Below are 24,631 nucleotides of genomic sequence, written 5' to 3' on the forward strand. Positions count from 1 at the left end.
TTTTTCACTAAAATAGTTTCCCCGCCCTTCCAAAAAATTCTGAACTGAGTCTAACTCATCTACAGTTAGCAAAGTGCCCCAGGCACAGTCACCTGAACTGTACCATCAAAGTGGGAACAAAATCAGTCAGTCTTGGAGAAAGGCTCTTTTCCTATCGCCAATATTCTGCCCCTCACTTTTCTGAGCTGCCTCATGGTTCTTGTTTGATGTAGTAACTGGCAGATCCGTTGCTTTCCTGATCAGATGCTCCTTGAAGGAAGCTATACTCCTCTCCATCTAGCAACTCGTCCTTCAGCTGCAATGAAGTCACTAAAAAGAAAAAATGAATATTAAACCTGTATAAAACTCAACGTAAGTACAACCCTTCTTTAAACTTAATATTATTTCAATAGGGAACAGACCCCAGCTTTCCCATTTTCTTATATTCTGCATTTTAGTGATTCTACTTTTAACACTCAATATCCCATAGAAAGCAGATGCTTTTTGACTGTAAATTGAACCTAAATTCTTGAGAAAACTCTGTAGAGAATATATTATTGTAAGTAACTTGTTCAAATATGTTAGACCACAAACTTTTTAATCAACAGGAAAAGTGCAAACACTACTTTGTCACCCACTTTTCTTATGTCCTTTGTACTGTTGGGATTTAGCTTTTTTCTTCTGTTTCGATGAACTTGACTGGCTATCTCTTGATGCTGCAAAAAAAAAAAAAAAGATTCAAAATGAAAGTTTAGTATTTTGGAAAAAACCACTTCAGAATGTGTTCAAAGCTGACATAGTTTTAGAACTTCTTAGTGAGAATGAAGACAGAATACCTTTATTGTGCGAAAAGCCTCCCATTAAACTAACAGAAACTACTATTACAGTCCCAAACAACTAACAGCTCTTGAAATATAGTTGTCAATTACTATCATATATAGCCTGACCTGACAGGACAAGTCTTCATGCACTAAATAAAATACAGCCTTCTCACATATGTACTTCTGCATATGAATCAAATAAGCATCATCTGGCATTAAAAAATAGCAAGGAGCCACAGAAACACCCAGAAGTACATTAAAAATTCAAGTGGAAGAGATTAGAACTCTAAGCACAGGCAAGAATTTGTTCTATTTTTGTTACGCCTGGTGACCTAACTTGAAAAGGATGAAGTCAGGAAAATCATCACCCATGAAGAAGGACCAGTAAGCAACCATGACATTCTTCACAAAACAGAACTTACATTGTGGCGCTGGAGGCTGTAGCTGATATCCAGTTAGCTGACACCATCCTACTGGATAGAGGTCTGGGGACTCGCAATCCACCCACTGGTCATATTCATCTTCCCACCCATCAAAGTGTATCCTCAACAGACGATGGATAATGCGAGTTACTGTGGCCACACATACCAGGCGAGGTTCCATCAGATCAACGGCCTCCAGTTTCATTCCAACATGAAACCCATGGTTTGGAACTTCCTGGAAAACCAAACACAAACAAGGTAAACATCAGTGAACAAACATGTGAATTAAGATGGTTTAAGCACAGTGTTGAAGCAAATATTTTGGTCAATTTAATGTTGGAAAATACCGAGTATCATTTATGAAGTTTCATGTACCCCTGTATTTAACATTTCAGAAATATTCAAGCTTAATATACTCATATGGTTTCTATTTCTAAAAGTCTGTTTTAGCTTTTCAAAACTGTATTTAAATAAATGGGTCAACCCCACGGACTATGCAGACGGAAATGTAAAGATAATATTAACTGCAGTTTAGATACTCATGGATAATGTTGATTACCTTATTGAAGAGCTTTACAGGTGCTGCTATTGAGTCAGTTTCCCTGAGGTAGTCAAACCATTTAAAAGGGAGTTTTGCATAACCTGTGAATTTTAAACATTTTCATACATCAACTCCAAACTTCATGCATAGCAACAACAAAAATAGTATATTGGCACTGTGTTATAGCTAAAAAGACAACAAAGAAGCAAAACACTAACATCAGAAACTTCCACTCTCTGAGCTTTGGTCTAACGGACAAGACAGTCACCTGGACATTGCCCATTTGCAACAAACAAGATGAATGAACCTCTGATAATATAAAAAATGTCCTTTCACTTTAAGATTAATCACTCATAGTTGAAGCTTTCTGTCCACGTAGATCCTTGATCTCTACAATGCCCCACAACAGATCACGTAACTAAGCACATTCAGTGTCTTTCCTGTGGGGAAAGAGCTCCACTATCAAAACACTTGAACTGTTAGGAACAGAGTGGTAAGAACAAGCATGGATATTTTAAAACTTAAATAAGGCTAAAAAATAGCAACAACTCCACGATTTTCTTCTTAATACAGAGTCCCTCTGGCTAGACCTGTAGGTTTGTACCCAAGTCCTTCAACCTCTCACCACACACACACTAGAGACGTACACGTGGACCTCATTAGAGCAGTCAGAACTAAGAAACTGTCCGTCTTCAAGCTTGAAATTTGGAAAGCAAAATACACCTCTCATAAGAGCTAAGAAGCTTTGATCACTTTGATCCTATTAAATACGTTAATGCGCATTATGTTCTGTATTTTATTTCTGTTAATTCGTCTTTCAGATGACTTCTAGATTAAAGCATGAGTGATTTACAATCAACTCGCAGTGGATGATACAGGACTTATGGAAAATTGCAATAAAAGGGAAAATGTACTCATAGATAAAGAACAAGATTGCCAGGATACAAGAATCACAGAAGTATCATGAATCTGTTAATAACCAAATTCACACACTGTGAGTAGTGTTTGAAGAGTAAAGAGGAAAAGTTTCACCACAGAAGGGAGGGTTTTTTCCTATTTTGTATCATCAGTTTAACGTATTTATTTCTAAACTGATTGACATGTATTGATATGAATGCTTTCTCCTCCCACAAAAGCTTTTCCTATTGCAAGAGATGCTTGCACTACATATTTTTTTGAGGGGTGATAATGCCCATGAATTCCTAGGCAATAAATTCACTAAATGAGCTGACTGGAAACTAACAGTAAATCTGTCCAACTGCACTTTCCACATACTCAAAGACAAAAGATTCATTAGTGTGCAATAATGAAAATGATATGAAATTCTTTTCTTCACATTGCATTACACTCTTTGTAGTTATTACCTAGAAACATAATTCAATAAATACAAGTAGAAGCCTGCAAGAATGAGAATAGAGAAAAAAAAAATCCATAGAAAACCATCACTATTTCCTTTTACACAGCTAGTTACAATCCTCTTTATAAACTGCTAGACCAAGACAATAAAAGGGAAAAATGAAGGCAGCACAGTCTCTGAAGGCGTACGTGCTAGTGGACAGACAGCTTTTTCTCACAGAAGGGATTACGCAGCATACAGCTCTAATGGCTACTTCCTCGAAGCTCAAGTTTGTGCATATTCTTCAAAAAATTAACTGGTATTGTTGTAAATTAGCCCGAGATTCTCTACAATGCTGGTTAATTCTTTTGGTGGCCAGGACTTCCCAAGCAATGACAGATTCTGAACAGTCCTTTTAGTCACTAGCATACTTCCCATTCACTTCAGGGAAATACTATTCAACTAGTGGCTATCCTCAATTTCTGAGAGCAAAAGCAAATTATTTTAGCCAGAGGATCAATCAGATATTCCATTTTCCTTCTTCTAAATGAAAAGTCTGTTATCTCTGTTTTAGATTATTTTGACGTTATGCTGTTTTATTTGTTTCAGACTTGAGAAAGTCCTAAAAAGTGACATGAATTTCGTAGACTGAGTTAAGCAACAAAGCATATGGCACATACAATATCACTGGAAAATATTCAAAATAAAATGTGGTCAGAATGCTATATGTACCTCTGGGTGGAGTTAGTTCAATCATGTTAATTTCACAGAAACCAACAGGGAAAATAGAAGGGGAAGTGGCATGGTAACAAAACCAATCAGACCCATCTGCTGCTTCTGAGCCATCAATCCCAATCATAAGATAGCCATCTGCTAAAACCTTTGTAAAGAAAAACAAAATTTTATATTAAATACCTTTAACTGTGTGATAAGGCTAGAAAGAAAGCATGCCATGTTTCAAAAGAGTGAAAAGTAACTCAATAATGGAAGTACACTTAGAAGGACATTCAATTATAGCAAAACGAAAAAGCCCCAAATCATACCTGTCTCTGAGATAGTGAGCGCTACTGTCAAACGGACCTTTGCTAACTGCAAAGTTACAAGATATAAACATCTCCTTTCTCTGATCTCTATTTAATTTTTCATGTGAACATAAGTTCTACTTCTAAAACTTTATAATTCAGTCTGCTCTTTAGCTTGCAAGGATATTCTTCACACCATTAACAAGAAAAAAAGACTTGAAATCATAACCACACTCCTCCTCAGTAAGGTTATGGCACTCTGCTAAGCTACCGTTTGCATTTTCTTCCTCTTTTAAAACAGATTTCACATGGATGGGATCCCTTTCAATCAAGATAGGAAAAAAAGTACATCCTTAAAATGTCTTCACAGACTTCTGCAAGTGAGCAAGATGTTTCTTTTTGAACAGTTGCAAAACATTTGGTATAATTAGCAGAACATTATCCTGCAAATTAATCTCACAAACATATTATATTCTAATTAAAGGTAAGGCTGAATTTCCAGAGATTATAGTCAAAATTAAAAAAAAGAATTACATGAGTATACTCTCTTTCATAGCAGTTCTATATAAACAATTAACGGATGTATTCCATAAACATTCTCTGTGTGAACGAACTGCATTTATTTTGCTTTTGAGCTTTTTGTTTCAAACCTCAATAAAGGTGAGTAAAAAAAGGATTCCTATCTACCTTCCCAAAATACACATTTGTTTTCTTACCTTTCTAATAGTTGCCACACATATTGCCGAAAGGTTTAAGGGGTCTATAGCTTCCAATTTCATTCCTTCTTTAAACCATTCTCCAGATGCGTCAACCTCTTTTACCTGAAGAATCACACAACAGTACCAGAAGCTAAGAGTCTAACGAGCCTGGAACAAAATGTAACCCCACACCGTCAAAGCAACAGATAGAAATACCTGTTCTATCATCTCTGTGTATGTAATGCAGCCAAATTAGGTAAGTGTTTGAATAAAAAAAGCAATGCTCTGCTGGGTAGATTTCTAGGACTTACGGCAGAGTTTCAGTTCTGTTTTACACACACCAGGAACCAAGGGTCCTCAAATCAACTCTGAGAAAAGTCTTGTTGCTAGCAAACTCACCTTCATAAACAAATGTGGGGGTGCATCAAAATGTCCATCCTGTTTTTTTGTAATATCTACAAGGAATAACAGTACATATTATTAAGAAGCTTTGTTAATAGAGCAGACAGTATGTTTTCCTGAATACGTTAACAAGTACGATGCAATCATATTATTGGTGTGGGAGGCCCACAGTTTTTCACACTACCACAAAAATCCAGAGGCCATAACTCATCTATTTTCCTTATTGACTTCTACCTGAAATACCTCTGTAACACAATCTCATTTATGGGGAAAAAAAAATCCAATATTTACAAGACCACTTGATTTTGTCACAAAATTGATACAAATATACATAAAAGCTTTCGCAAAAAATCGGCAAGCAAACTACTTTGCACTATGTTATGACAGAAAATTATATTGATATGTATTTTTATATAATCACTTTAAATACACACATGTAGGTGGCTTTAGCGAACTGTTGAATACTGCTTTCCAAGGGGAATCCCTGGAACTCTGTTCGAACATTACTTCTGGGAAGCAGCACTGTTCTTGATTTCTCCAACTACTCTTATTTATAAATAGCTTCAGTGAATCTTTAAGCTCTAGGAAAACTGAAGGTTTTCTCCTGAAGGGATGCCTTGTGGAATGTTTTATAGAAATTCTTTTTCTGACGAGGGACACAAGCTCAATGGAGCAGAGAAATATTAAACCAGACTTTTTTTTAATTTAGAAATCGTAAAGATTTCAAATGACAAGTATTTTTGTATTTTAGATAACAAGGGCCTTAACTGTGTACCATCTATTAGACTGTCACTTCATCTTCGCTGCACATCTCCTAATGCCCTCTACAACATGTAAATCTACCAACAGAAAAATATTATATATTCCTTAGACTTGCAATTAAAAAAAAAATCAGTATCTAATAGGATACTTGTCCATGTTGTATAGTACAAAAGAGACAAGCATGAAGAAACTAGGAGCTTGCGGAGCAGGACTGTCTATCAGGTATCAGCATGAAAACTGAAGTTTACCATGCCTGAACACTGCAGTTCAAGGTTTTCCTGCCTAGACAGTTTGTTAACCGCTGTTTATCATTTAATCTTTCTAGATACTGACATGCTACAAATCAACTAAAAAACTATCTTGGATTTTCCAATGCTGCAAAATGCATAAATTATACTTTTAACTGAAACTCCTAAATGTAGTATAATTGGTAAAACCCCTGGAATGCAGTTTATAAATTTTTAAAGATCATTATTCAAGCTCGTTTTACTAACTGTATGAAGTCACAGTACTGCTTAAGTCAGACTTCTCTAAGCCAATACTGCCCACAGAGACTGCTAAAAACCAACCAGCTTACCAGATCTTTTGAATCTGTGTCCTATACTTCGAGACCAACCAATGTGATGAATGAGTGGACTGTACATATGGCACCAGAAGTCATCAGTTTTGTCCTCGCTTTCTTCGTACACCAATCTTAACCGTCCCCCAATGACACTTTCTACAACTGCTACCCTTGTTCGACAAAGGTGCGTTTTGTCAACAACTTCTACTCTCATGGAAGTTTTGAATGGATACTGCATACTCTCAGATACCTTAAAGTAACAGGGAAAAAAAACCATCCTGTAAGAATACACTGGTTTTCCTTGGCCATCTGTCTTCTATTAAAGCACAGTATCAATGCACTTTTCATTTAAATTCAAGCACTTGTTAATCAGCCTGCTAGAACGACAAATGATTTCTCTTATGTGTCATTGTACATGGGGAAAAATGAAAATTTTCAGAAAACTAAGTAGGATAGATTTCAAGCACTTGTTAATCAGCCTGCAAGAACGACAAATGATTTCTCTTATATGTCATTGTACATGGGGAAAAATTAAAATTTTCAGAAAACTAAGTAGGATAGATGCTACAATGCTTTAGCTGTATCAAGTACAGCCTCTAATACAATTCTCACATAGGTTACAGGAATTTCCATTGACTTAATGAAAGTTTGTTCAGCTGTTAATGATGGCTCAAATTACCTTGAGAAACAATTTTAACAAGAAAAAAACCCCAAGATTTTTTTGCTTTGTCATCCACTCAAAATACAGCACTTTAAAAATAGGATTAAAATACTTTATAATAAAAAGCTTGGAAAATAAACCTTTAACATAATTAAAGCTGGCCAGTCACATCTTTCTTCATAATATAGGAAAAAGAAAGGAAGAAAATAGAAATAGATGTTAATCTGCCTTGTGACAATACATTCTGGTTAAAAAAAAAAGAAAAAAAAAGTTAGTGTCTGTCACTTGCCATTTCCACCATGAACTCCTCAAAGTGCTGAGACCTTGCCAATTTAATTTGGCAGAAAGGTCTGGTTTTTTTTTTTTTGTTTAATATTAGATGTAGCGTAAGATAACAAATAAGTCTCATATTCCTAAAAAAAGCTATGTACCATCTCACTTACAGCACACTATACAGGCAGCTGCCACACTTAAAGACATGACCATGACTTAAAGACAGAAAAAAAATCTAGTCCAGAGCAGATAAAAAATACTAACATTGAAAAGTATGTACTCTATTCTCTCTAGATATGTGCTATGTTAACACATTTTGTTCAGTTTCTTGAAATAGTGCATGATAAAAATCATTCCTGAATTAGAAAAATTTTTAATTTTTCTTACATATCACAGGGTAGCTTATTAGTATTTTTTTTAACTGGAGTATTTTAAAATTAAAATAGACTGACTAGTTTTTAAATAAAATTATTTTCTGCTAGAGGAAACAGTTTTCCAAATACATACTGACAAGTGTGGACATAAATGGAGAATAGAGATTCCAAGGAAAACTGTATTTAAGGGAAGAAACTACTATGTCATCTTCACTATAAAAGGAGCTAATGTGCCATTGTAAAATACTTCAGTTCTTCACACTGTGCTGCAATTTCTTTTACAGTACATCATTGATATTGCATCAGCCTTACCTTCTGAGAAAAGTCAGGAGGAAGTGTTTTGGCACCAGTAAGTCGTTTCACTAGAAAAGCTTTCCAGTTTGTGTATTTGTGTTGGATGGCTGTTGCAAATGAAGGGGAAAAAATAAGCCACTGATTTTTAATTGTGTCCATTAGAGACAATATTAGAGTCTGGAATATGTAAAGAAGAAATCCCAGATGACTGTTAAAAGGCCTGGATGACAATAATGACAAAAACCTCTTTAGAGAATGAATGCTACCCAATGGGTATGTCAGGGCAAAGAATTTAATAACAAAATATAAATAAAATCAGTGCATGTTCACAGCACTGATTAGCTACCTGCTTCCACCTTGATCTTAAAAACTTTGTCGCATCAGATGGGCTACTCCAAGAAACACTTCCAGCATCAGTCACGTCCTTATTTTTCCAAAAGTTAAAATGATTTATTCATAACTGCTGAACGAGTTGCTATGGTAAAAAAATACTTTGACACCTGGACCATGAGCAAATTTAGTTTAATAAAAAAAAAAAAACCTTTTCTATCAATCAGTAAGGCTACTATTTACATACTTCGAGGAGGGACTAGGGGCTTCCCACTGGTTGCACACCAACCAACTGGGTGGATGTCAGACCCACAAACGTTGCACCAGAAGTCAAGACTGGAATCATTTTCAAAGCCTTCATATCTCAGCAGAGCATTGTAGCCTGAAAGAAAGCAATCCCATTTAAAAATTTAACATGATTATAAAAAGATGTATTAATATTTATTTTCCAATCATAAAGTATGTTACACTGGATTTTCTAGACTATAACTTTTTATAGAACATTATTCTTATGGCACATTTTGGCATGCTATTAATGCACAGGATGGATTACTTTGATAAGTGTGCATGTGCTATCATGTAAGTCAAACTTTAATTAAAATTCTTGAATGATAAACCTTTAGAAGTTAAGTGTAGGAGGACAAAATTAATTAATTACCCACAGTATCTCCTTTTTCATATCTCAGCTATCTGACCTTGAATTTCTAACATTTAACCAACAAAAGTGATTTGTATAACAAGGCTTACTTGCTAGCTATTCTACAATTGCCTATCTCCTCATTCTGCGCTGCTCTTACTGTACTCTGAGGCAATATGAAAAAAACCCCAGGCATTCTCAAGCATCACTGAAGGCAGCGTAAAACAGTGTAACACAGCAATAGTCCTAAAACATATAATCTATCGACACACCGCTGACAACCTAACCAGCATCAACATTCTACTAACCAGGTGATGACTGACTAAATTATTAGCTCCCTTCACACCGTTATTTTGATTATTTTAATAATTTCACCTAAAATATATTTACCTGCTAATTTTACAATTCCAGCTATCCAGAAGACTTTGGTAGGTAGGCTGCAGTCAGTATTTGGAACCTCCACTCGCACTCCTTCCGAGATATCACCCCAGCATGTCCCCATAGGTGCCTGTCATTGAAGGTAGGGGGGAAAGTCACCAGTTCACCACATCAAAGTAATTATCTTTGGTTATATTAGTGTTTTACAAGCAACTTAAAAAGACAAAACAATCAATATAGGTGATAAGACATAAGCAGGTGTTTAGGAAACACTTTCTATGAAAACTTAGTTTGGTTTTGATTTGAAGCTTATGTGTAGTATTGTAGTATATGACTATTACTGTGTATTTCCTGCAAAACTACAGGATTCCAAGTTTAAAAATCTGTAAAGCACAAGCACAAATTGTACATACTCACAGGTCAGCTTTATTCTCATGTTTCAACTACGTGCAAGCTACTGATTTGAGTGAGAATGGTGTAATTCCTTTGCAATTCTATTTGCAAGAAAATTATGGCACTTTAAATTCCTACCTGTACCACAGACATCAAAATCTTTACATTCTGTAAATCACAATTATTCCTGAAAAAACACCTAAAAGTTAGTTCTTGAATCTATTCTGATGATTTATTATGGTGGGGTTTATCATCCACTGGTTCACATCCTCACAGAGGAACAGGCTTTCACATCACCTGCAAGTGATCATTCCATCAAACAAGCAAAAAGAAGAGAAGGCTGAGGGGCACCTTTTAATGAATGCCAAAAGGAAATGCACAGCCAGGTTCCTGACACACTGTCTTGAAGGCTTAGACTAATGTGTTCACAACGAAAAGATACACAAGCTTGATGAACTATTAAGGATTTGGGGAAACTGGAGATAAAAGTTACATGTAGTTTACAATCTCAAGAACAACACTTTGTTGTTCACGAAATCATCATGAAAAGATAGTCAAAGATGGTGGCGCAGAGATATCAGAAATGCACAGTCCTGAAGAATCTAAAACCTTAAAAGTTACTCAATCGAAATTATATTGGTAACAAAATAGAAAATTACTCAGTCTACATTAAACTAAGAAGGGAAAGATTCAGACTTAGGGTGTTTTAGAACAATAATCATATATTCTAAGGTGTTCCGAGAAACATATTCTAATCAGTTCAGAGAATACCCAGATACTACAGGGACAATCGAAGGGGTCCTCTGGTTCTGTACTGTTGTGGGCAGACCGTATTCCAAGGCTGTGTCTCATTTACAAAGCTCTTTGCAAAAACAGAGAATTTAACTGCTCAGTGGGAACAGCCTCTAACATCACAGAATTTTGGCTCAGAGCCAAAAGTGAAGAAAGTTGGATTAATCCTGAATGAGTGGAAATCATCCTGAAATGATACTGAAATTTCGCTGGCAAACAGCAATAGCCAACTAGCAGCACTAAGAGCCAGACTTATCTTAAAAAGGGATACCATTCACTAGTAAGAATATTTGAGGCTAGGCATGCAAAACTTAAAGCTAGTTTTAACTATTAAAGGGAAAACAAGTTATTGCAAGTATGCCAGTTTCCTTTCTTGAAGCCCGGTCTCTTCATGTTCTGCTATGTCCCATCTACACCAGTCTAGACTGCAGAGCTCTTTTCTGCCATCTGGCAGACAGAGAAAAAAACAACTTGAAAGATGATGTCTTATTTTCACACACAAAATATGCAGGTACAGCTCTTTAATCAAGTCCTATTACATATTCGCTATCATCTCTAAATTGACATGTGTAGCTTTTTTGAATTGAATTGGGGAAATAAACTTTTCAAGCTGCATATTTTAGTAAATCTTGTTGCCTTCTATAGAGATACAGGTGAGGCCAATCAGAACAGCAGTGCTGAATAACTTCATAATACAGCTCCACTTAACTGAAATATATTTTACTGCCTGCTCATCTATTCAGTTGATTCAGAGAGAAAAGTATATTTAAACACTTCCCCTCATGTCAACTAGTAATAGAAATGTCACAAATTTTTATTTCTAGAACGTGGATTGGTATAGAGGGAAATAGCAGAAAGTTAAATTTGTCCTTGTCTGTGAAAATATTGGTTCTGCTAGTTCTCCTACACCAATCCATATGGCTTACCCTTTAGAAGAAGGAAGCCATCCTGTGTAGCATCGCTACTGAAAAGCCAGATAACGTTACTGTCCTGAAGTGGTGGCTTACAGTATACCTGGCATACTGTGCCATCTTTTCCTTTTTCACTCATTATGAATATTCTTAAGGGAGGAAGGCTGGATAAACCAGGGCTATAACAGCCATCTTCCTTTGTGTCTTCTCTGTCTTCATCAAATTAATCAATGTTTGCACAGCTTTGAAAAACTCAAAGCACCACGTAAGGGTTAAAGTCTTATTCATCTGCTGGCTGGAAAAGTTACCTCTGAAGTGTGGATTGGCATAGTGCGAACTAGCAGAACCATCATTTACAGGTAAGAACAAATTTACCTTTCAGACTCATGACGAAGAGATCCACTTCACATCACCCCCAAACAAGGAAGATCTGGTTCATCGCTTCCTGCTCCGGGAGATGACTTGGGAGGGTTTATCTGTGAGCAGCAGCTGCCTTCTCTGCAAGGTAAGTTGCAATCAGGAAGGTCTTGTTTGACAGGAGCACCTAAAGGCTGAGTATCCTCACGTGCCTAGCTGAACAACCATCTCGTGGCTTCTAAAGGTTTTGCCATGATTTCAGACTTGAAACTTGAATCAGGATTTTAATGGCAAAGTGATGCTACCAGTTCCTGAAGCCTAAGGACACTATGCTGATACCTTGTGTGAGAACAGTACCCGCACAAGAGGTAATGCCAGAGAAGACAATGTGCGAACACGTTTAAAATAAAAAGTTCACAGCAAAGCACTGCCACCTCGTGTAAAATCCTGGAAATGCTCCCTTAGAGCAAACTATTTATTTATTTGTTTAAATAACAAAAGAAAAAAAGAATGAAAATATTTCAGCTCAGAATAAAATTCAACTGGAAGAAAGACTGAAAAATTCTTAACTTCAGAAAACGTGGTTCTTACTAGCAACAGAGTAGAAAAGAATAATCACTCTGAATTGTGCCTTAAATTGTACATTAAGTAGTACTGACAAACAACTCAAAGCACTGTATTTGCTTTCATTTCTAGGAATGGTTTGAGCTAATAAAAGCAAATATAGAAAAAAAAAGCTGTTTAGAAGAAAATGAAATTTGAATGCAGGTTAGCAATGAGCACATCATGTGTTACTAAGCTATAACACAATACTAAAAACACCAAATTAAGAGCTTTCCTCCTTGCATCAGCTACTGCTGTGTGTCTGCTTAACACAACACAACAAAAAAAAAAAGCTGCAAGGTGCACAAACTAACTCTGGCTTTGTCACAGGCTTCCTATATGACATAAACCAAAGCAGCTTCTCTACTTCACTTTTCTGAACTATAAAGTGGGCACAGTTGTACTACTGCTAGTGAATTTCATTAGTGTTGCTCAACATTGAAGTCTGGAATGAAGGTAACAGGGAAGTACAAAAGCCACATTAAAGGGACCAAAAGACTTTGAGATTAATTCTTCTCATACAGAGAAAGAGATAGAGAGAACTTCAAGATTTAAATGTGTTACTTCTAAAATGTAACTATTTTAAATTGAAGAGGAAATAACTCCCCAGGCAATAAAAAAAATGCTCTGGGAAAATTACAGACCTGAAACGCTGAAGTATGTCAGGTTATTAAAAAAAAAAAAAATCCAAATCCCACAGTTTATCATTCCCTTAAATTTTCTTTAATATTGATCCAAATGTTCCCTACCAAATATCCATACACCCAGCATAACCAGACACATGTTTTATCTAATAACAAATTCAAGGGTAGATATGTCATGATCTTACTGTCAATACAGAACTTTTGTTTTGAACAGAATAAGCTTTATACATTCAATCTCACGGACACATACAACATGTGCATGGAAACCATGACATGGATGGGAAGCAAACATCAACTAATACAAACTTTTATGAATCAAAGCAATATAGTACACAGAAAACAGAGCAATAGTCTTTCCAGATAGACAAAAAGAGTATTGTCTCTTAATTATCAATGGAGAGTGTGGAGGGGGAGAGAGAGAAGGATCTAACATGAGAGTATTAATGTGTTTTCAGATTCTGACTGGTTTAAATAATATATTTTTCAAAGAAATAATTACAGTAAAACTAAATGCAAATCATCATATCCTTGTAACACTAACTGATGACCATCAAAAAAGTAGAAGTCTCCAAAGGAGATTGCAGAAGTTGCATTTAACTTGTATAAAAAAGGAAAACAGGGAAGAAAAGGAACAACATTCAGGCTTAGTAGCACTGTTGCCATGCAGCTTGTGAAAATTTTCAAGGTAAAATATGAACATTAGTACTGTGTATGTTCACATTATCAGTGTACTATTACTATTTAATGAATGAAGCAGTAAGAAAGGAGGATAATTCCTTTTAACATGGAACGTTATAGCATAATTTACAAGTGACTTAACTATCACAGCTGTATCCTAGTTAAAGACGCCATACATCACAAAACATTTGGTACAATAGCACAGCCCACATGATCAAACAATATCTTCTGATATGTACTTATGAAATCACTTATACCATGTACATAACCGTGAAAGCAAAGGACAAACATGCTTACTTAAGCATGTGGAATTTGATACAAATTCATGAAGCTATACTAACGCAAGGCTCTGTTCCGGGCAATAGTTAAGGCCTCTGAGCATAAAGGCTGCTATTCAGAAAGTGCCAACTGCCAAGAGCCCTCAGCTCCTGCTGGTGAGTTGACAGGGCTCAGCACGAATTCCAGAACTGGACAGAAAATGTGTCTTTCTTCTCCCTTATGGACAACTTCCATAAACAAAATGTTTGTTTTGATTACCATTTTCATCAGATAATTTTGAGCAAGACAAAATTTTGTTAAGATGGAACACTTCACCTTCCCAAATAAAAGAAAAGTATGCTGAGGAATTCTGTCAGAAAGTATTTACTTAAGAGACAGTAAGTACTGACAATATTTTAAATAAGATCTAATAATTGGAATTCATGAAACACATTGAAGACAGATGCTGCTAAATATTTTCATCATCCCCTCATTACATTCTGTAATGACTGAAGATGTCTTGTTTGGAAATTTGGTAACTCTAATACAAGGAAAACCAACCTCTTTCATTTCAGATTTCTAAAAAGCCTTCACTTTCCTCTATTTCTACACTATCTGGCAGTACAACTGACAGGGAGAATCTAACTAAAAACTACAAAAAAAAATCCCAAATCCAAATATGTAACCAAAAGATCAGTTCAACATAATGCAGCAAGCCTGACTCGATCTAAAAAGCCTTTTCGTAACTTTTTCCAGTACAGCATGACCTGGTTCGTTTGTTAGTCTGTAGTGCATTTGATTATTTTGCACCTTGAATGTGAGAAAAATCACTAAGAGTCCTCCTTTCACTTTGTTTATGAGAACATATATGATGAGAGTAACTGATAGTGCTCACACTAATGCAGTGTTCATGCTAACATAGTTTACAATCTAAGTTTCATAGTCCAAGGCCATGAAACATATTTGGATATGAATGTTTTGGAAAAATTAAAGAATTAACATGGACTCTCTCTCTCTCTCATGCACACACACAAAAGGATAGCACATATTGAAAAATACTTACATGTTTAAAACAGGTAACAGGAGCTGCTGTAAAGCTATTGCTATTGATGTAGTTACCCCAGCTGAAACCTTCCGCAGGGACAGCTGCTAAGAGAAAGTTATTTTATTTAGGGAGCTGCTAATGAGCCACAAATCTTGTATTAACAAGAATTTCTTTCAGCTCTGTACACCATTACCTGCTTTAGTCTTTGCCTGGTTTTGTAAAGTTGCTTGGTACTGAGCGTATGCTGCTAATTTAGCCACTAAAGGTTGTTTTTGTAGAACTTTAGCCTTCTTTGTTGGAGGTTTACCCTAAAACAAAAAAAAAAAAAAAAGCTGAGTAAATAAAGTCTTTCCAAACTCCCATCAGGAAATTTCCAGAGGTCTGTAGCATGTCTCTGGTAGAACACCACAGAACAGAAATTGACTCAGTATACAAAACTACATATAATACTGAATAAATTTAAAAACCAGTAACAAAGAACATCCAAAAGACGACTAGTATTCCAACTTGAACAGCATTACAGATTCATTGTTGTTTGCCTGAAAAAAAGATATCTTCTAAAAGCAGGTCAAAAGGGAGAACTTTTTACCTGATTTATAACAATGCGATTTCTTGGCCTTTGTTGCAATGAATTTGAGAGAGGATACAACGATATTTCTTGAATGCTGCAAATATACCTTCATGAATGTTTAATATTTGATGTGAACAGACCAAAACCCAATTTCCAAATCTGTATCGTTAAGTTTAATAATCTGTATCAAAAACTAAACACAACAATGCTAAATAAACCTTTATGCTCTCTAAAGCCAGAAAGTATCTTGGGTACGAGATGCAGGGAATTTCAGGTCACTACATATGTACGCTGAAGATTTTTCCTGAGCTTTTTCTTGCAGAAGGGCCACGGCAGCAAAAATGAAATAAGGAGTCAGTATTCTCTGTAATTTGCTCTGCCAAGCAAAGTAATTTGTTCATTACTGATACAGTTTTGAGTTTGGGCTTACAAAATCACTTCTGTAGAAATTTTAATGTGTTAAGAAACTTATCTTAAATCACCATGCAAGTTTTACAAATGTACATGTTTTACAAACACAGACGATAAGTATATAAAGAAAATGGTGTCTGTACCGCTACCTGAAGTCTGGCCAGAATGCTGGCCTTCTTGGAGTTCGATGAATAGCTTCTAGAGCATGACACACTGCAGAAACGTTTTGTTTTAGAGTAAAAAGCGTCACGGACACCAACCATTCCACACATCTCGCATGTAGCTAATCAGAGGAGAGAAAAAGGCAAAGTTAAAGAATGTAATAAAGCCTTCAGCAAAAATTCAGAACAAAGATGACATAAGGAAGGTCCTGCATGTGGCATCACCAAACAGTTTCTTAGGGTTTGACCCTGAAGAGAATTGCCCAGAAAAATAACTTAAAATAAGAACACCACCACAAATACCAGTGAAACACTAAAAACGTCAAGTTCATTTGTGAAAGGGTGCTTCCTTTCTGCTCCCTATTAATTTTACCACTGGCAGAAGAGAATGACCCAGCTAAATCAGCTAATGCTGATTTCTGCGTTCTCATGGTTCTCAAGGAAACATCTGCTTTGAATCTGGGCCTGCCAGTCTTGATTTCCTCTAAATATTTAATACTTCCAACCTGAAGTAAAACCAGATCTCTTTTCTGAATCATAAATTAATATACCCAAAGTACCCTAGCCCACCAATATTCTCTTCTAGCTGGAATCGTATGCTTCAGACTTTGACAGCATCACTCACTGAGTTGTTCCATGATGAGTAAGAGTTTGTGACCAACTTATGACAAAGATTCTACCCAGAGAGAGCTCTACTAATCACTAACGATTTTGGCTAAAATATTTTTTTCCCCTATGATAAAAACAATCTTCCCTTTTTTATTTTTCCAGTATACTCCAGCTCACAGCTAGTGGGCAGTGAACAGGCATACACTGACAGACTTTATACTGTAGCAGCAATGAAGATTTCCTAGTACAGGAAGAAATTTATTTTAATACATTGTATATATAACATAAAGGGTAGAGAGAATATATGTCCAAGTAACAGAACACACTGATATTTTCCTCAAAGCTCAAAGAATAAAAACAATGTACATGAGAACATCCACATGCATGTGCATTTATACACCACACACATGTGATGGGAGGGCAAACGTTCCCATACTCTTTCCTCACAGCAGGATTCAAAAATTATCTTATTTCAGTTTAACAAAAACCAGCCAATTCCCCCTCCCAAACAAAGAAACCGGCCCCAACTTTCAGCTGTTTTGGTCCATTTTCCATCAGGACCAACATTTGGGATTGGATCCTCACAAATCACAGCCCAGGCTGAACAACATAAATATCAAACTCTTTGTACTCACGCATCACACACTTACCCATGCCAGATTTGCCATCTGGATACGTATAGACCTGTCCATTGTTCTTTATAATGGGGAGACTGGACGGCAAAGGAGAAACCTCCTCTTCACTCTCATCTGAACTGGAGCTGCTGCTGGTGTCCTCACTACAACTATCATAACCGTCAAACATCCCGAATGAATCACGTCTTTTCCTTTCTGCTCGTAAAGTATATTCTGTCTAAAAATTAAAAAAAACAAACAACAAAACCCCCAAAGAATAGCAGAGCATTCTGAATGGAAATATTTCAAAGTCAAGCTTAAAAAGTTTCAAAGGTCAAAGCCAGCCTTCAAAAGCAGATGTACTAACAAACTGCTCTATCAGCACAGAAGCATAAGCCATATACTGACAATTAATTATTATTAATATAGTCAAAACTAGCCAATTTTGGGTATTGTGATATACAGGAAGAAAAATCTATCTCACGATCCACTGAGAACACACAGTAGCAGTCCATACATTTCTTTTTCTTGGTATCTTCAGAGTGCATTAATCCTGATGTGCTGAATAATGACAGGCACACCGATCTTACATGCAAATGAGCACATTCCAGATGGCTGCAGCCAATTTCACTAAAATTCATTCATTTGAGAAAGCTGGGCAGAGAAAAAGACAGTTCTACCAAGAGGGCACTATTCCACAAGAACAGAAATGAGAGGATATCTCTGCTCTCGTTGGCTCGTGGGGTTATCAATAGACCGCTCACCTTCCCTGTGATTCAGTTTCTCACGTGTGAAACAGGAATACCTCTCTACCTCACAGGGATGTTCTGGGGATTAATACATTAACAATTACGAAGAGCACAGTTACTATGGCAATAGAGTCTGTGTAAATGCTAAAAGATAGAAAGGTGACTAATTTGCTACTGTCATATACAAAATAGTTACATAACAGTTTTCCTATAACGACAAATTCTGAGGTGAACTAAAAACATACAATCTTGAAGAATGCATAACAGTTAAGCTATTTCCAGCAAAGACATTAAAGCATAAATAATAGATAAACTGATGCACTTTTTCTGATGCACATCCAATACAGGCATTTTAATTCAGTGACAACTTTCACTTTATTAATATATTACACAGCTCTACTGAAACAAGGCTACTCCTATGTCAGCTGTCCTGATTAAGCCAAAAAAAAAGAGTAAGTTTCAATGTATTTCCATTATCCTTAAGAGTATCTACTAGGCTTGAGAGGAAATAACAGATAAAGAAAAAATTCTACAATGGAAGCACAAGTTAGGAGAATGAAGTACAGCCAAGAAAACAGAAAAAATATTAAGAAAGCCTTTCCCTCTACTTCCTTTTCCAGGAGTTAATTTTATTTCAAGTCATTGTAGACAGAAAAATAATAATATGGGATTGGACTTCTCCCTCTTAAATTGTATTTGGATTCATAGCTTTAAGATTTCATCACAGTAATTCCCCAAATCCCTCTCCTATAGAGTGTATGCCTGAACATCTTTACTGTTGGATCTCATCCGAGCCTTTTTCTGCCATGCTAACCCTTTATTATAATTTTCTCTTATTCTCATGTGCAATCTGACTAAATCCTATTATGGAAGGATTTCCTTACAGTTAAAAGGGAAAACTGATTTCCACACTGACCCAATCCTAGCATCCAATTAAAAAAAAAAACCCAAACCAGTAAGCACAAAAGGTTATGCAATAAGGTAAATAAATTTAAAACACTTAAAGCAACTCTGAAACAAAAGAAAAAAGGTCAGTGTAATGTTAATTATGCACACATTTCCTCAGCCAACTATCCGAATTTATATTAAAAACAACAAAACGTAGGATGTGGCATAACCTGACACCTCCTTGAAGGAACTGGCATCTGGCGAAGTAGCTAGGGTAACAGCCGCAGCCGTTAGAGGAAACAGGGAGTGCTGGCAGAACAAAGCCTAGTCCTGACCTGCGCCGGTAACAAGTCTTACCTGCACACTACTACTGATGCTATTGGCCAGCAAGATGCAAGATCAGGTATTTGTGGGTGCACGTGTGTGGAGATTAATGCAGAAGTTGAGCATGTTGCTATGGATACAGCGTTCTGCAAACAACGCCAGTAATTTACAGATCAGAACATGAAGACTAGTTGTCTTCTTCAAGATTTCAAGAGCTCCTTACTGTCTCACGCTATTTAATTTTCCCTGACCACAGCCTCTGCTAAGAAATACAGCGCAGTACCATACTAACCGTTCACAACAGGAACACCAGAACACCGTGGTGCCTTTAGGATCATGGATAGATACTGGTGGTGTTTCAGAGCCCATGGGCAGGATCTCCTTCCTCATTCACTCATCCTCCACAAGTCAGCTGGTCTGATTTCACTATGAGATTAGGGCCTCATCCTACATAAAGAAGGACTTCAACTCTTTAGCGAAGGCTGCAGCACAAGCAGGTTGGAGGCAAGATGAGGGGCCAGTGGCACAGAAGGGATGACACGCAGCTCTAGGCAAGCTGAAGCACGGTGCAAGATCACAATTGCAGATACCAAAATAACACAGTTGGCTCATTGTTAGGGGCTCTTCTTTTGCATCACATACATTTAGAACCTCAATATTACTGTCAAGGCCTCTTTGACAAAATACCCACAGATGAGAAAGAAAACATTTTCACCTTCTACATGGAAAGCTGAGCCCTCCATTGAGAAAATCGTTCTTCAGCCTAATACAAGTTTCTACGTAGCAATCATCAAGTTTATTGAGTTTAACTACACTGTCAAAAGAACTCTCTCATGTATCACCATTACTTTATATTTAGCCAAATCATCCCAGTTCAAGTTGTGATTCAAACCAGCAGCTTTACTTATTGTTTTAAAATAATATTGTAGCTTTTATAAAACATTTTTATACAAGTTTTTTTGCCAGAAGATGATCAAGTTTGCCAGATAATTTACATAGGACATTCTTAATGTTAATTTATAGTTGTTATCTGGATTGTAATTCTGGGGAAATTACTCAAAATATGTTTTGTGAGACTTGGAAAAGGTACAGTTTTGCAACAAAAAAATCCCAAAGTACTTTGTGCACAGAAGTAGGTGCAAGTTAGGAAAGACAACATGCAAATGCCCATGTTGGAATTTTGCTAGAGCAGATCAAAACATCTCTATTTTGATAATAAACACCCTAAAGTTCTTTTTAACTCATGTTGAGAGACAACATTTGTAGAAACAAGCGAACAACATGTGGAATCTCTGATAACCCTTCCTGCAGAAGTTAGAGATCCTACTCTTTTGAAAACCCCATCTAACACCTGAAACAGCAAAAAGTTGGGGTGCCACTCTGAACTCAAAGGTCAAAAATAATATCCTTACAAAAAGGACAATATATGTCTCAAACAGAACCATAACTGAGATAAAACAGCTGCTTCGGAACAGCAGCAGCCTGCAATTCCTGCACAAGTGACGAGCAGCAGCTCCATCAGCCTTACCAGGTGACCAGCAGTATTCTGTCTGACAGAAGCACCTACCATGGTACCTACGGGACCTCTGCAAACAGAGGCCTCAGAAAGAACAGCTCATGACCCTGCACCATGTTCCCACTGAATTTCCATACAGTGTCTATGAGAACGCAGTCCTTCACTCAGAAAAGCTACCAGAGACTAACAGTAGTAGTAACTCAATCTAACAATTACAACTGTAGTAAAATCAATCCATGTTTCACAATATAGGCATCAAGGGGAAAAAAAAAAGGCTCCTAACCTTAGAAGATGGATTTAGCACTAAAAATCATGCTGAGGAGGTTGTCTTTTCCTCAAAACTGAACCAGATCAGTGTTCCTCACCTTCTGCAAAACACACTTCGAGCAACAGTCTGGCTTACTATAAAACATAGAACCTGGTAGCTGGTTAATAGCGTAAGAGCAGCAGCTTAAGTCACTCCACCACTAATTGAGTCTATTGGTACATTAAGCACAAGCAATGCACAAAGAAAAGAACATGACAAACTTTTAGGCATATTGGCTGAGGCTGATTTTCATAACGAGATTACCGGTTCCTCAACAGGAAAGATTTTTAGGCAGAGTGATACAAAGTCTAGGGTAAGCGGGACTGGCAAATAAGCCTGTATGATTACTGGCTTGGGGGTTTTCTTGCATACTTTTCTTTATTGAAGGGATGGGTGGAGAAAGGAACTCTTAAGAACTGCTTTCTTATTCTGCCCAACTTCCCATTTTCCTGTTCTTCCTCTCCTCCCTGTAAATACTTGGCAACAACATTTTAAAGCAATACTCTTAATTAACCATTACACAAGGCAAGCGGTACAATAAAAGAATATACTTAAGCAAATCAGTTTCTCTAAAAGCAGGAAGGCAACTCTAAACAAATATGAAAAATAACAAGCTTCCACTCTCTTAACATGTAGTCTTATATATATACAGTTGAATTTGGTCAGCACATAATCTTTGAGCATAATAACTACTCTTTCTGCATAAAAAATTGGTCACAAAGAGTGAACAATGCCTGACAAAACACAAAATAAAACCATTTAATGTTAATTAGATATCATATACTTACTTGTGAAATTGCTTTAGTGTCTTGATGAAGACTACGCTCAAGTATTGGCAAAATTTACGAGAAAGGGTTTTGAAGGGGAAAACTTGTGACAAAGAATACCCCATTATTAAACAACTGAACTGTCTGCCCCCAAATAAGTGTGTCCTGGCCAAAGGCAGATGATCCACAACAGACACAGAAAAGTTTCAAACCACTCAAAATGGTTGTTGTAACTACTGAATCAATTTGGTGCTTGAATTCAGAAAGGCAGTGATGTAGAGCCTTGAGTACAGGAGCTGTAGCTTAACAAAGGCCTACCAGCACCTGCACCATAGGCATCACTTTCCATATTCAGATCTAAACCCCAGAAACGTGACAGAAGTACGGACAGATGGTATTTGAGGCGAAGGTCAACAATGAGGTCACCACAACCTTCAAGCCAAGGGTCTGTGACAAAACACATCTATTTAATCACATATCCTTAACAGATCCTGCATTTCCCATATTTCCAAGTTGGCATTAAATTTGATGCACAGCTTTTGTTTTCAAAAGTTCATTAATGTTTTACATTACAAGCTTAGTTTTAGCTCTGGATGTTAGCATTAAGGAAACAAAATGATGGAACTAATTTATTACAACTCTTCTAAATGCAAGCTGGCCAAAATAATTTACTGGAGTAATACTAGCTTGCTCCCTGTGGAACTGAAGTCTAATTGTGCCTCATAGCATGACAAAAAAAAAAAAAGAAAATTCAAACATGGTACCAATTTAAAGAAAACATACTTTCAGCTTTCATTAAAAACAAACAAACAAAAAACCCCAAAGCTAAACATCTTGGGATTCCTGGAAATCAGAACCAACCAAACTTACTTTTTTATATAAGCAACTCACCTCTATCTGGAAATGTGCCTTCCACTCTTATTATAAGTAAAATCTCTGCTGGAAAATTACAGAAATGTTTTTTCCTGTCTCTTCATTTGCTATGTATGACAGCATTTTGTCTGAAGCCAGTTTCTGCTGTTTGCCAATGGTTTTGTCCATAGCCTCTTCCCCAGGGGGTTTCACACAAGAGGGGAGACTCTTTCATAAAAAAATATATCAAATTAGCAGGCAATTTTGGAGGGGGTGTGTGATGATTAATACGTGAAATATCTGAGTTTTGAGAAAACTGAAAAACTGTTACAAACTCTGTTATGTTTCTACAAAGCCCTTTCACACACGAGTATCTGGAAGAGGCAAATACTTCACTTTAAACACTGTGTTACCATTTTAAAAAAATCAATTTAAATGTAAAAAACCAAAAAAACCACCAACCCCAAATCAAAGTCACCTGAATATTCCATGTGCTCAGAGCCAAATTCAGCAAAATATCACACATGCCCAGAGCGTACTGACTTACCTGAGAAATGAAGGAATGCAGTAGCAGTTGGCAGAAGGTAGCAAAAGCCTTGTGAAATTAAATCAAATTTTAGAAGATAAGAGAAGTGAAAGCCAATGAGAGGGAACTTTTGTAAACATTATCATTACTGCCCCAGTCGTCCAGCTCTTTAGGGAACAATGAAGAGAATTATTACTTTCAGTCTACAATCCTTTTGCACGTGTGCAAGCCTACACACTCTCAAGAACAACACCTCAACTATTCTTGTGGCATAAACAATAACTTCCACATAGGAGAGTGTATGCCTCTGCTATGTTTCCCTATAGCTTACATTACACACTTCCTTTAAATGATCCCTATTCAGACACAACGAGTAAAGATTACTAACCTACCACGTTTGATTGCTTTCTTAAAGGAATATAGTATTTTAGTTCCCATTTAATGTGCTAGATTAGAGTCTCTCAGAGCATTTTTATTCCATTCCTTACAAGTTGAAATCAGACTGTTCTAAACAAATACAACAAACAAACAAGTAAAGGCAGGTTCTCAAACCTACAAAAGATTTTTTTTTCTAATTTAAAATACCGAAGACTGCCCTGCAGCCTTCAGATTTAACTGGTTTTAGATGTGAAAAATCACAAGGGCTGCCGCCCACGTTTTAAATCGTTATTTTAAAATGAATTACTTTTTCACAGTCAGTAGTTTCAACCATAATCAGCATATCCTTTGTATCAGTTTTTTTTTTTTAAAGACACACTGGACAGAAATTGCTACACTTTAAAACATTTCTAGCAACATCCCGAAAATGAAACTGGTTTCACGGGTTTACTGCTCCTCACATGAAGAACAAAGTCACAATATAAGCAGTCATAAATATTATATAGAGGGGAGAACTGGATACAAAGAATGCTGAACTTTTGAAGTGCTAATATTAAAGAATACAGCACTTAAAATGAGCACGACTGGAAAACTGAATCTGAAAGGCTTTAACTCCAAGAGGAAGTTGCTGAAAAACCAGGACTTCAGCTGGGAGAAGCGCACCCCGAGCACGCCCGCACCGCTCCGCACGGGCTCAGCTCAGACTCCTCACTGCCGATCCTGACTGCCGGCAGGAAGGAGAGGGAGGGAAGGAAGAAAAAAAAGCAACAAACCCCAGCTCAACG

The 24,631-nt window shown here is 36.7% G+C and overlaps 1 protein-coding gene across 2 annotated transcripts; it reads right to left on the reverse strand.

The window, feature by feature from the left end:
* MBTD1 (mbt domain containing 1) lies at nt 1-23,850 on the reverse strand. Of its 2 annotated transcripts, none has more exons than XM_010079130.1 (16): nt 23,835-23,850; nt 17,576-17,758; nt 16,305-16,438; nt 15,367-15,481; nt 15,192-15,274; nt 9,505-9,622; nt 8,725-8,859; nt 8,166-8,254; nt 6,561-6,795; nt 5,219-5,274; nt 4,838-4,942; nt 3,832-3,979; nt 1,782-1,864; nt 1,223-1,457; nt 618-695; nt 1-309 (listed from the first exon to the last, which is right to left on the reverse strand). In XM_010079130.1, exons 2-16 carry the CDS (start codon nt 17,727-17,729, stop codon nt 191-193), a joined length of 1,887 nt encoding a protein of 628 aa, XP_010077432.1. In that variant the 5' UTR covers nt 17,730-17,758; nt 23,835-23,850; the 3' UTR covers nt 1-190. The 2 variants fall into 2 exon arrangements, with proteins under 2 accessions (XP_010077432.1, XP_010077431.1); XM_010079129.1 differs by lacking the exon at nt 23,835-23,850 and adding an exon at nt 20,668-20,715 and having other exon boundaries at nt 17,576-17,777.
* Between the last annotated feature and the right edge of the window lie 781 nt (nt 23,851-24,631).

Source organism: Pterocles gutturalis, unplaced genomic scaffold (genome assembly GCF_000699245.1).
Source record: "Pterocles gutturalis isolate BGI_N339 unplaced genomic scaffold, ASM69924v1 scaffold36853, whole genome shotgun sequence".
NCBI classification, from domain to species: domain Eukaryota; kingdom Metazoa; phylum Chordata; class Aves; order Pterocliformes; family Pteroclidae; genus Pterocles; species Pterocles gutturalis.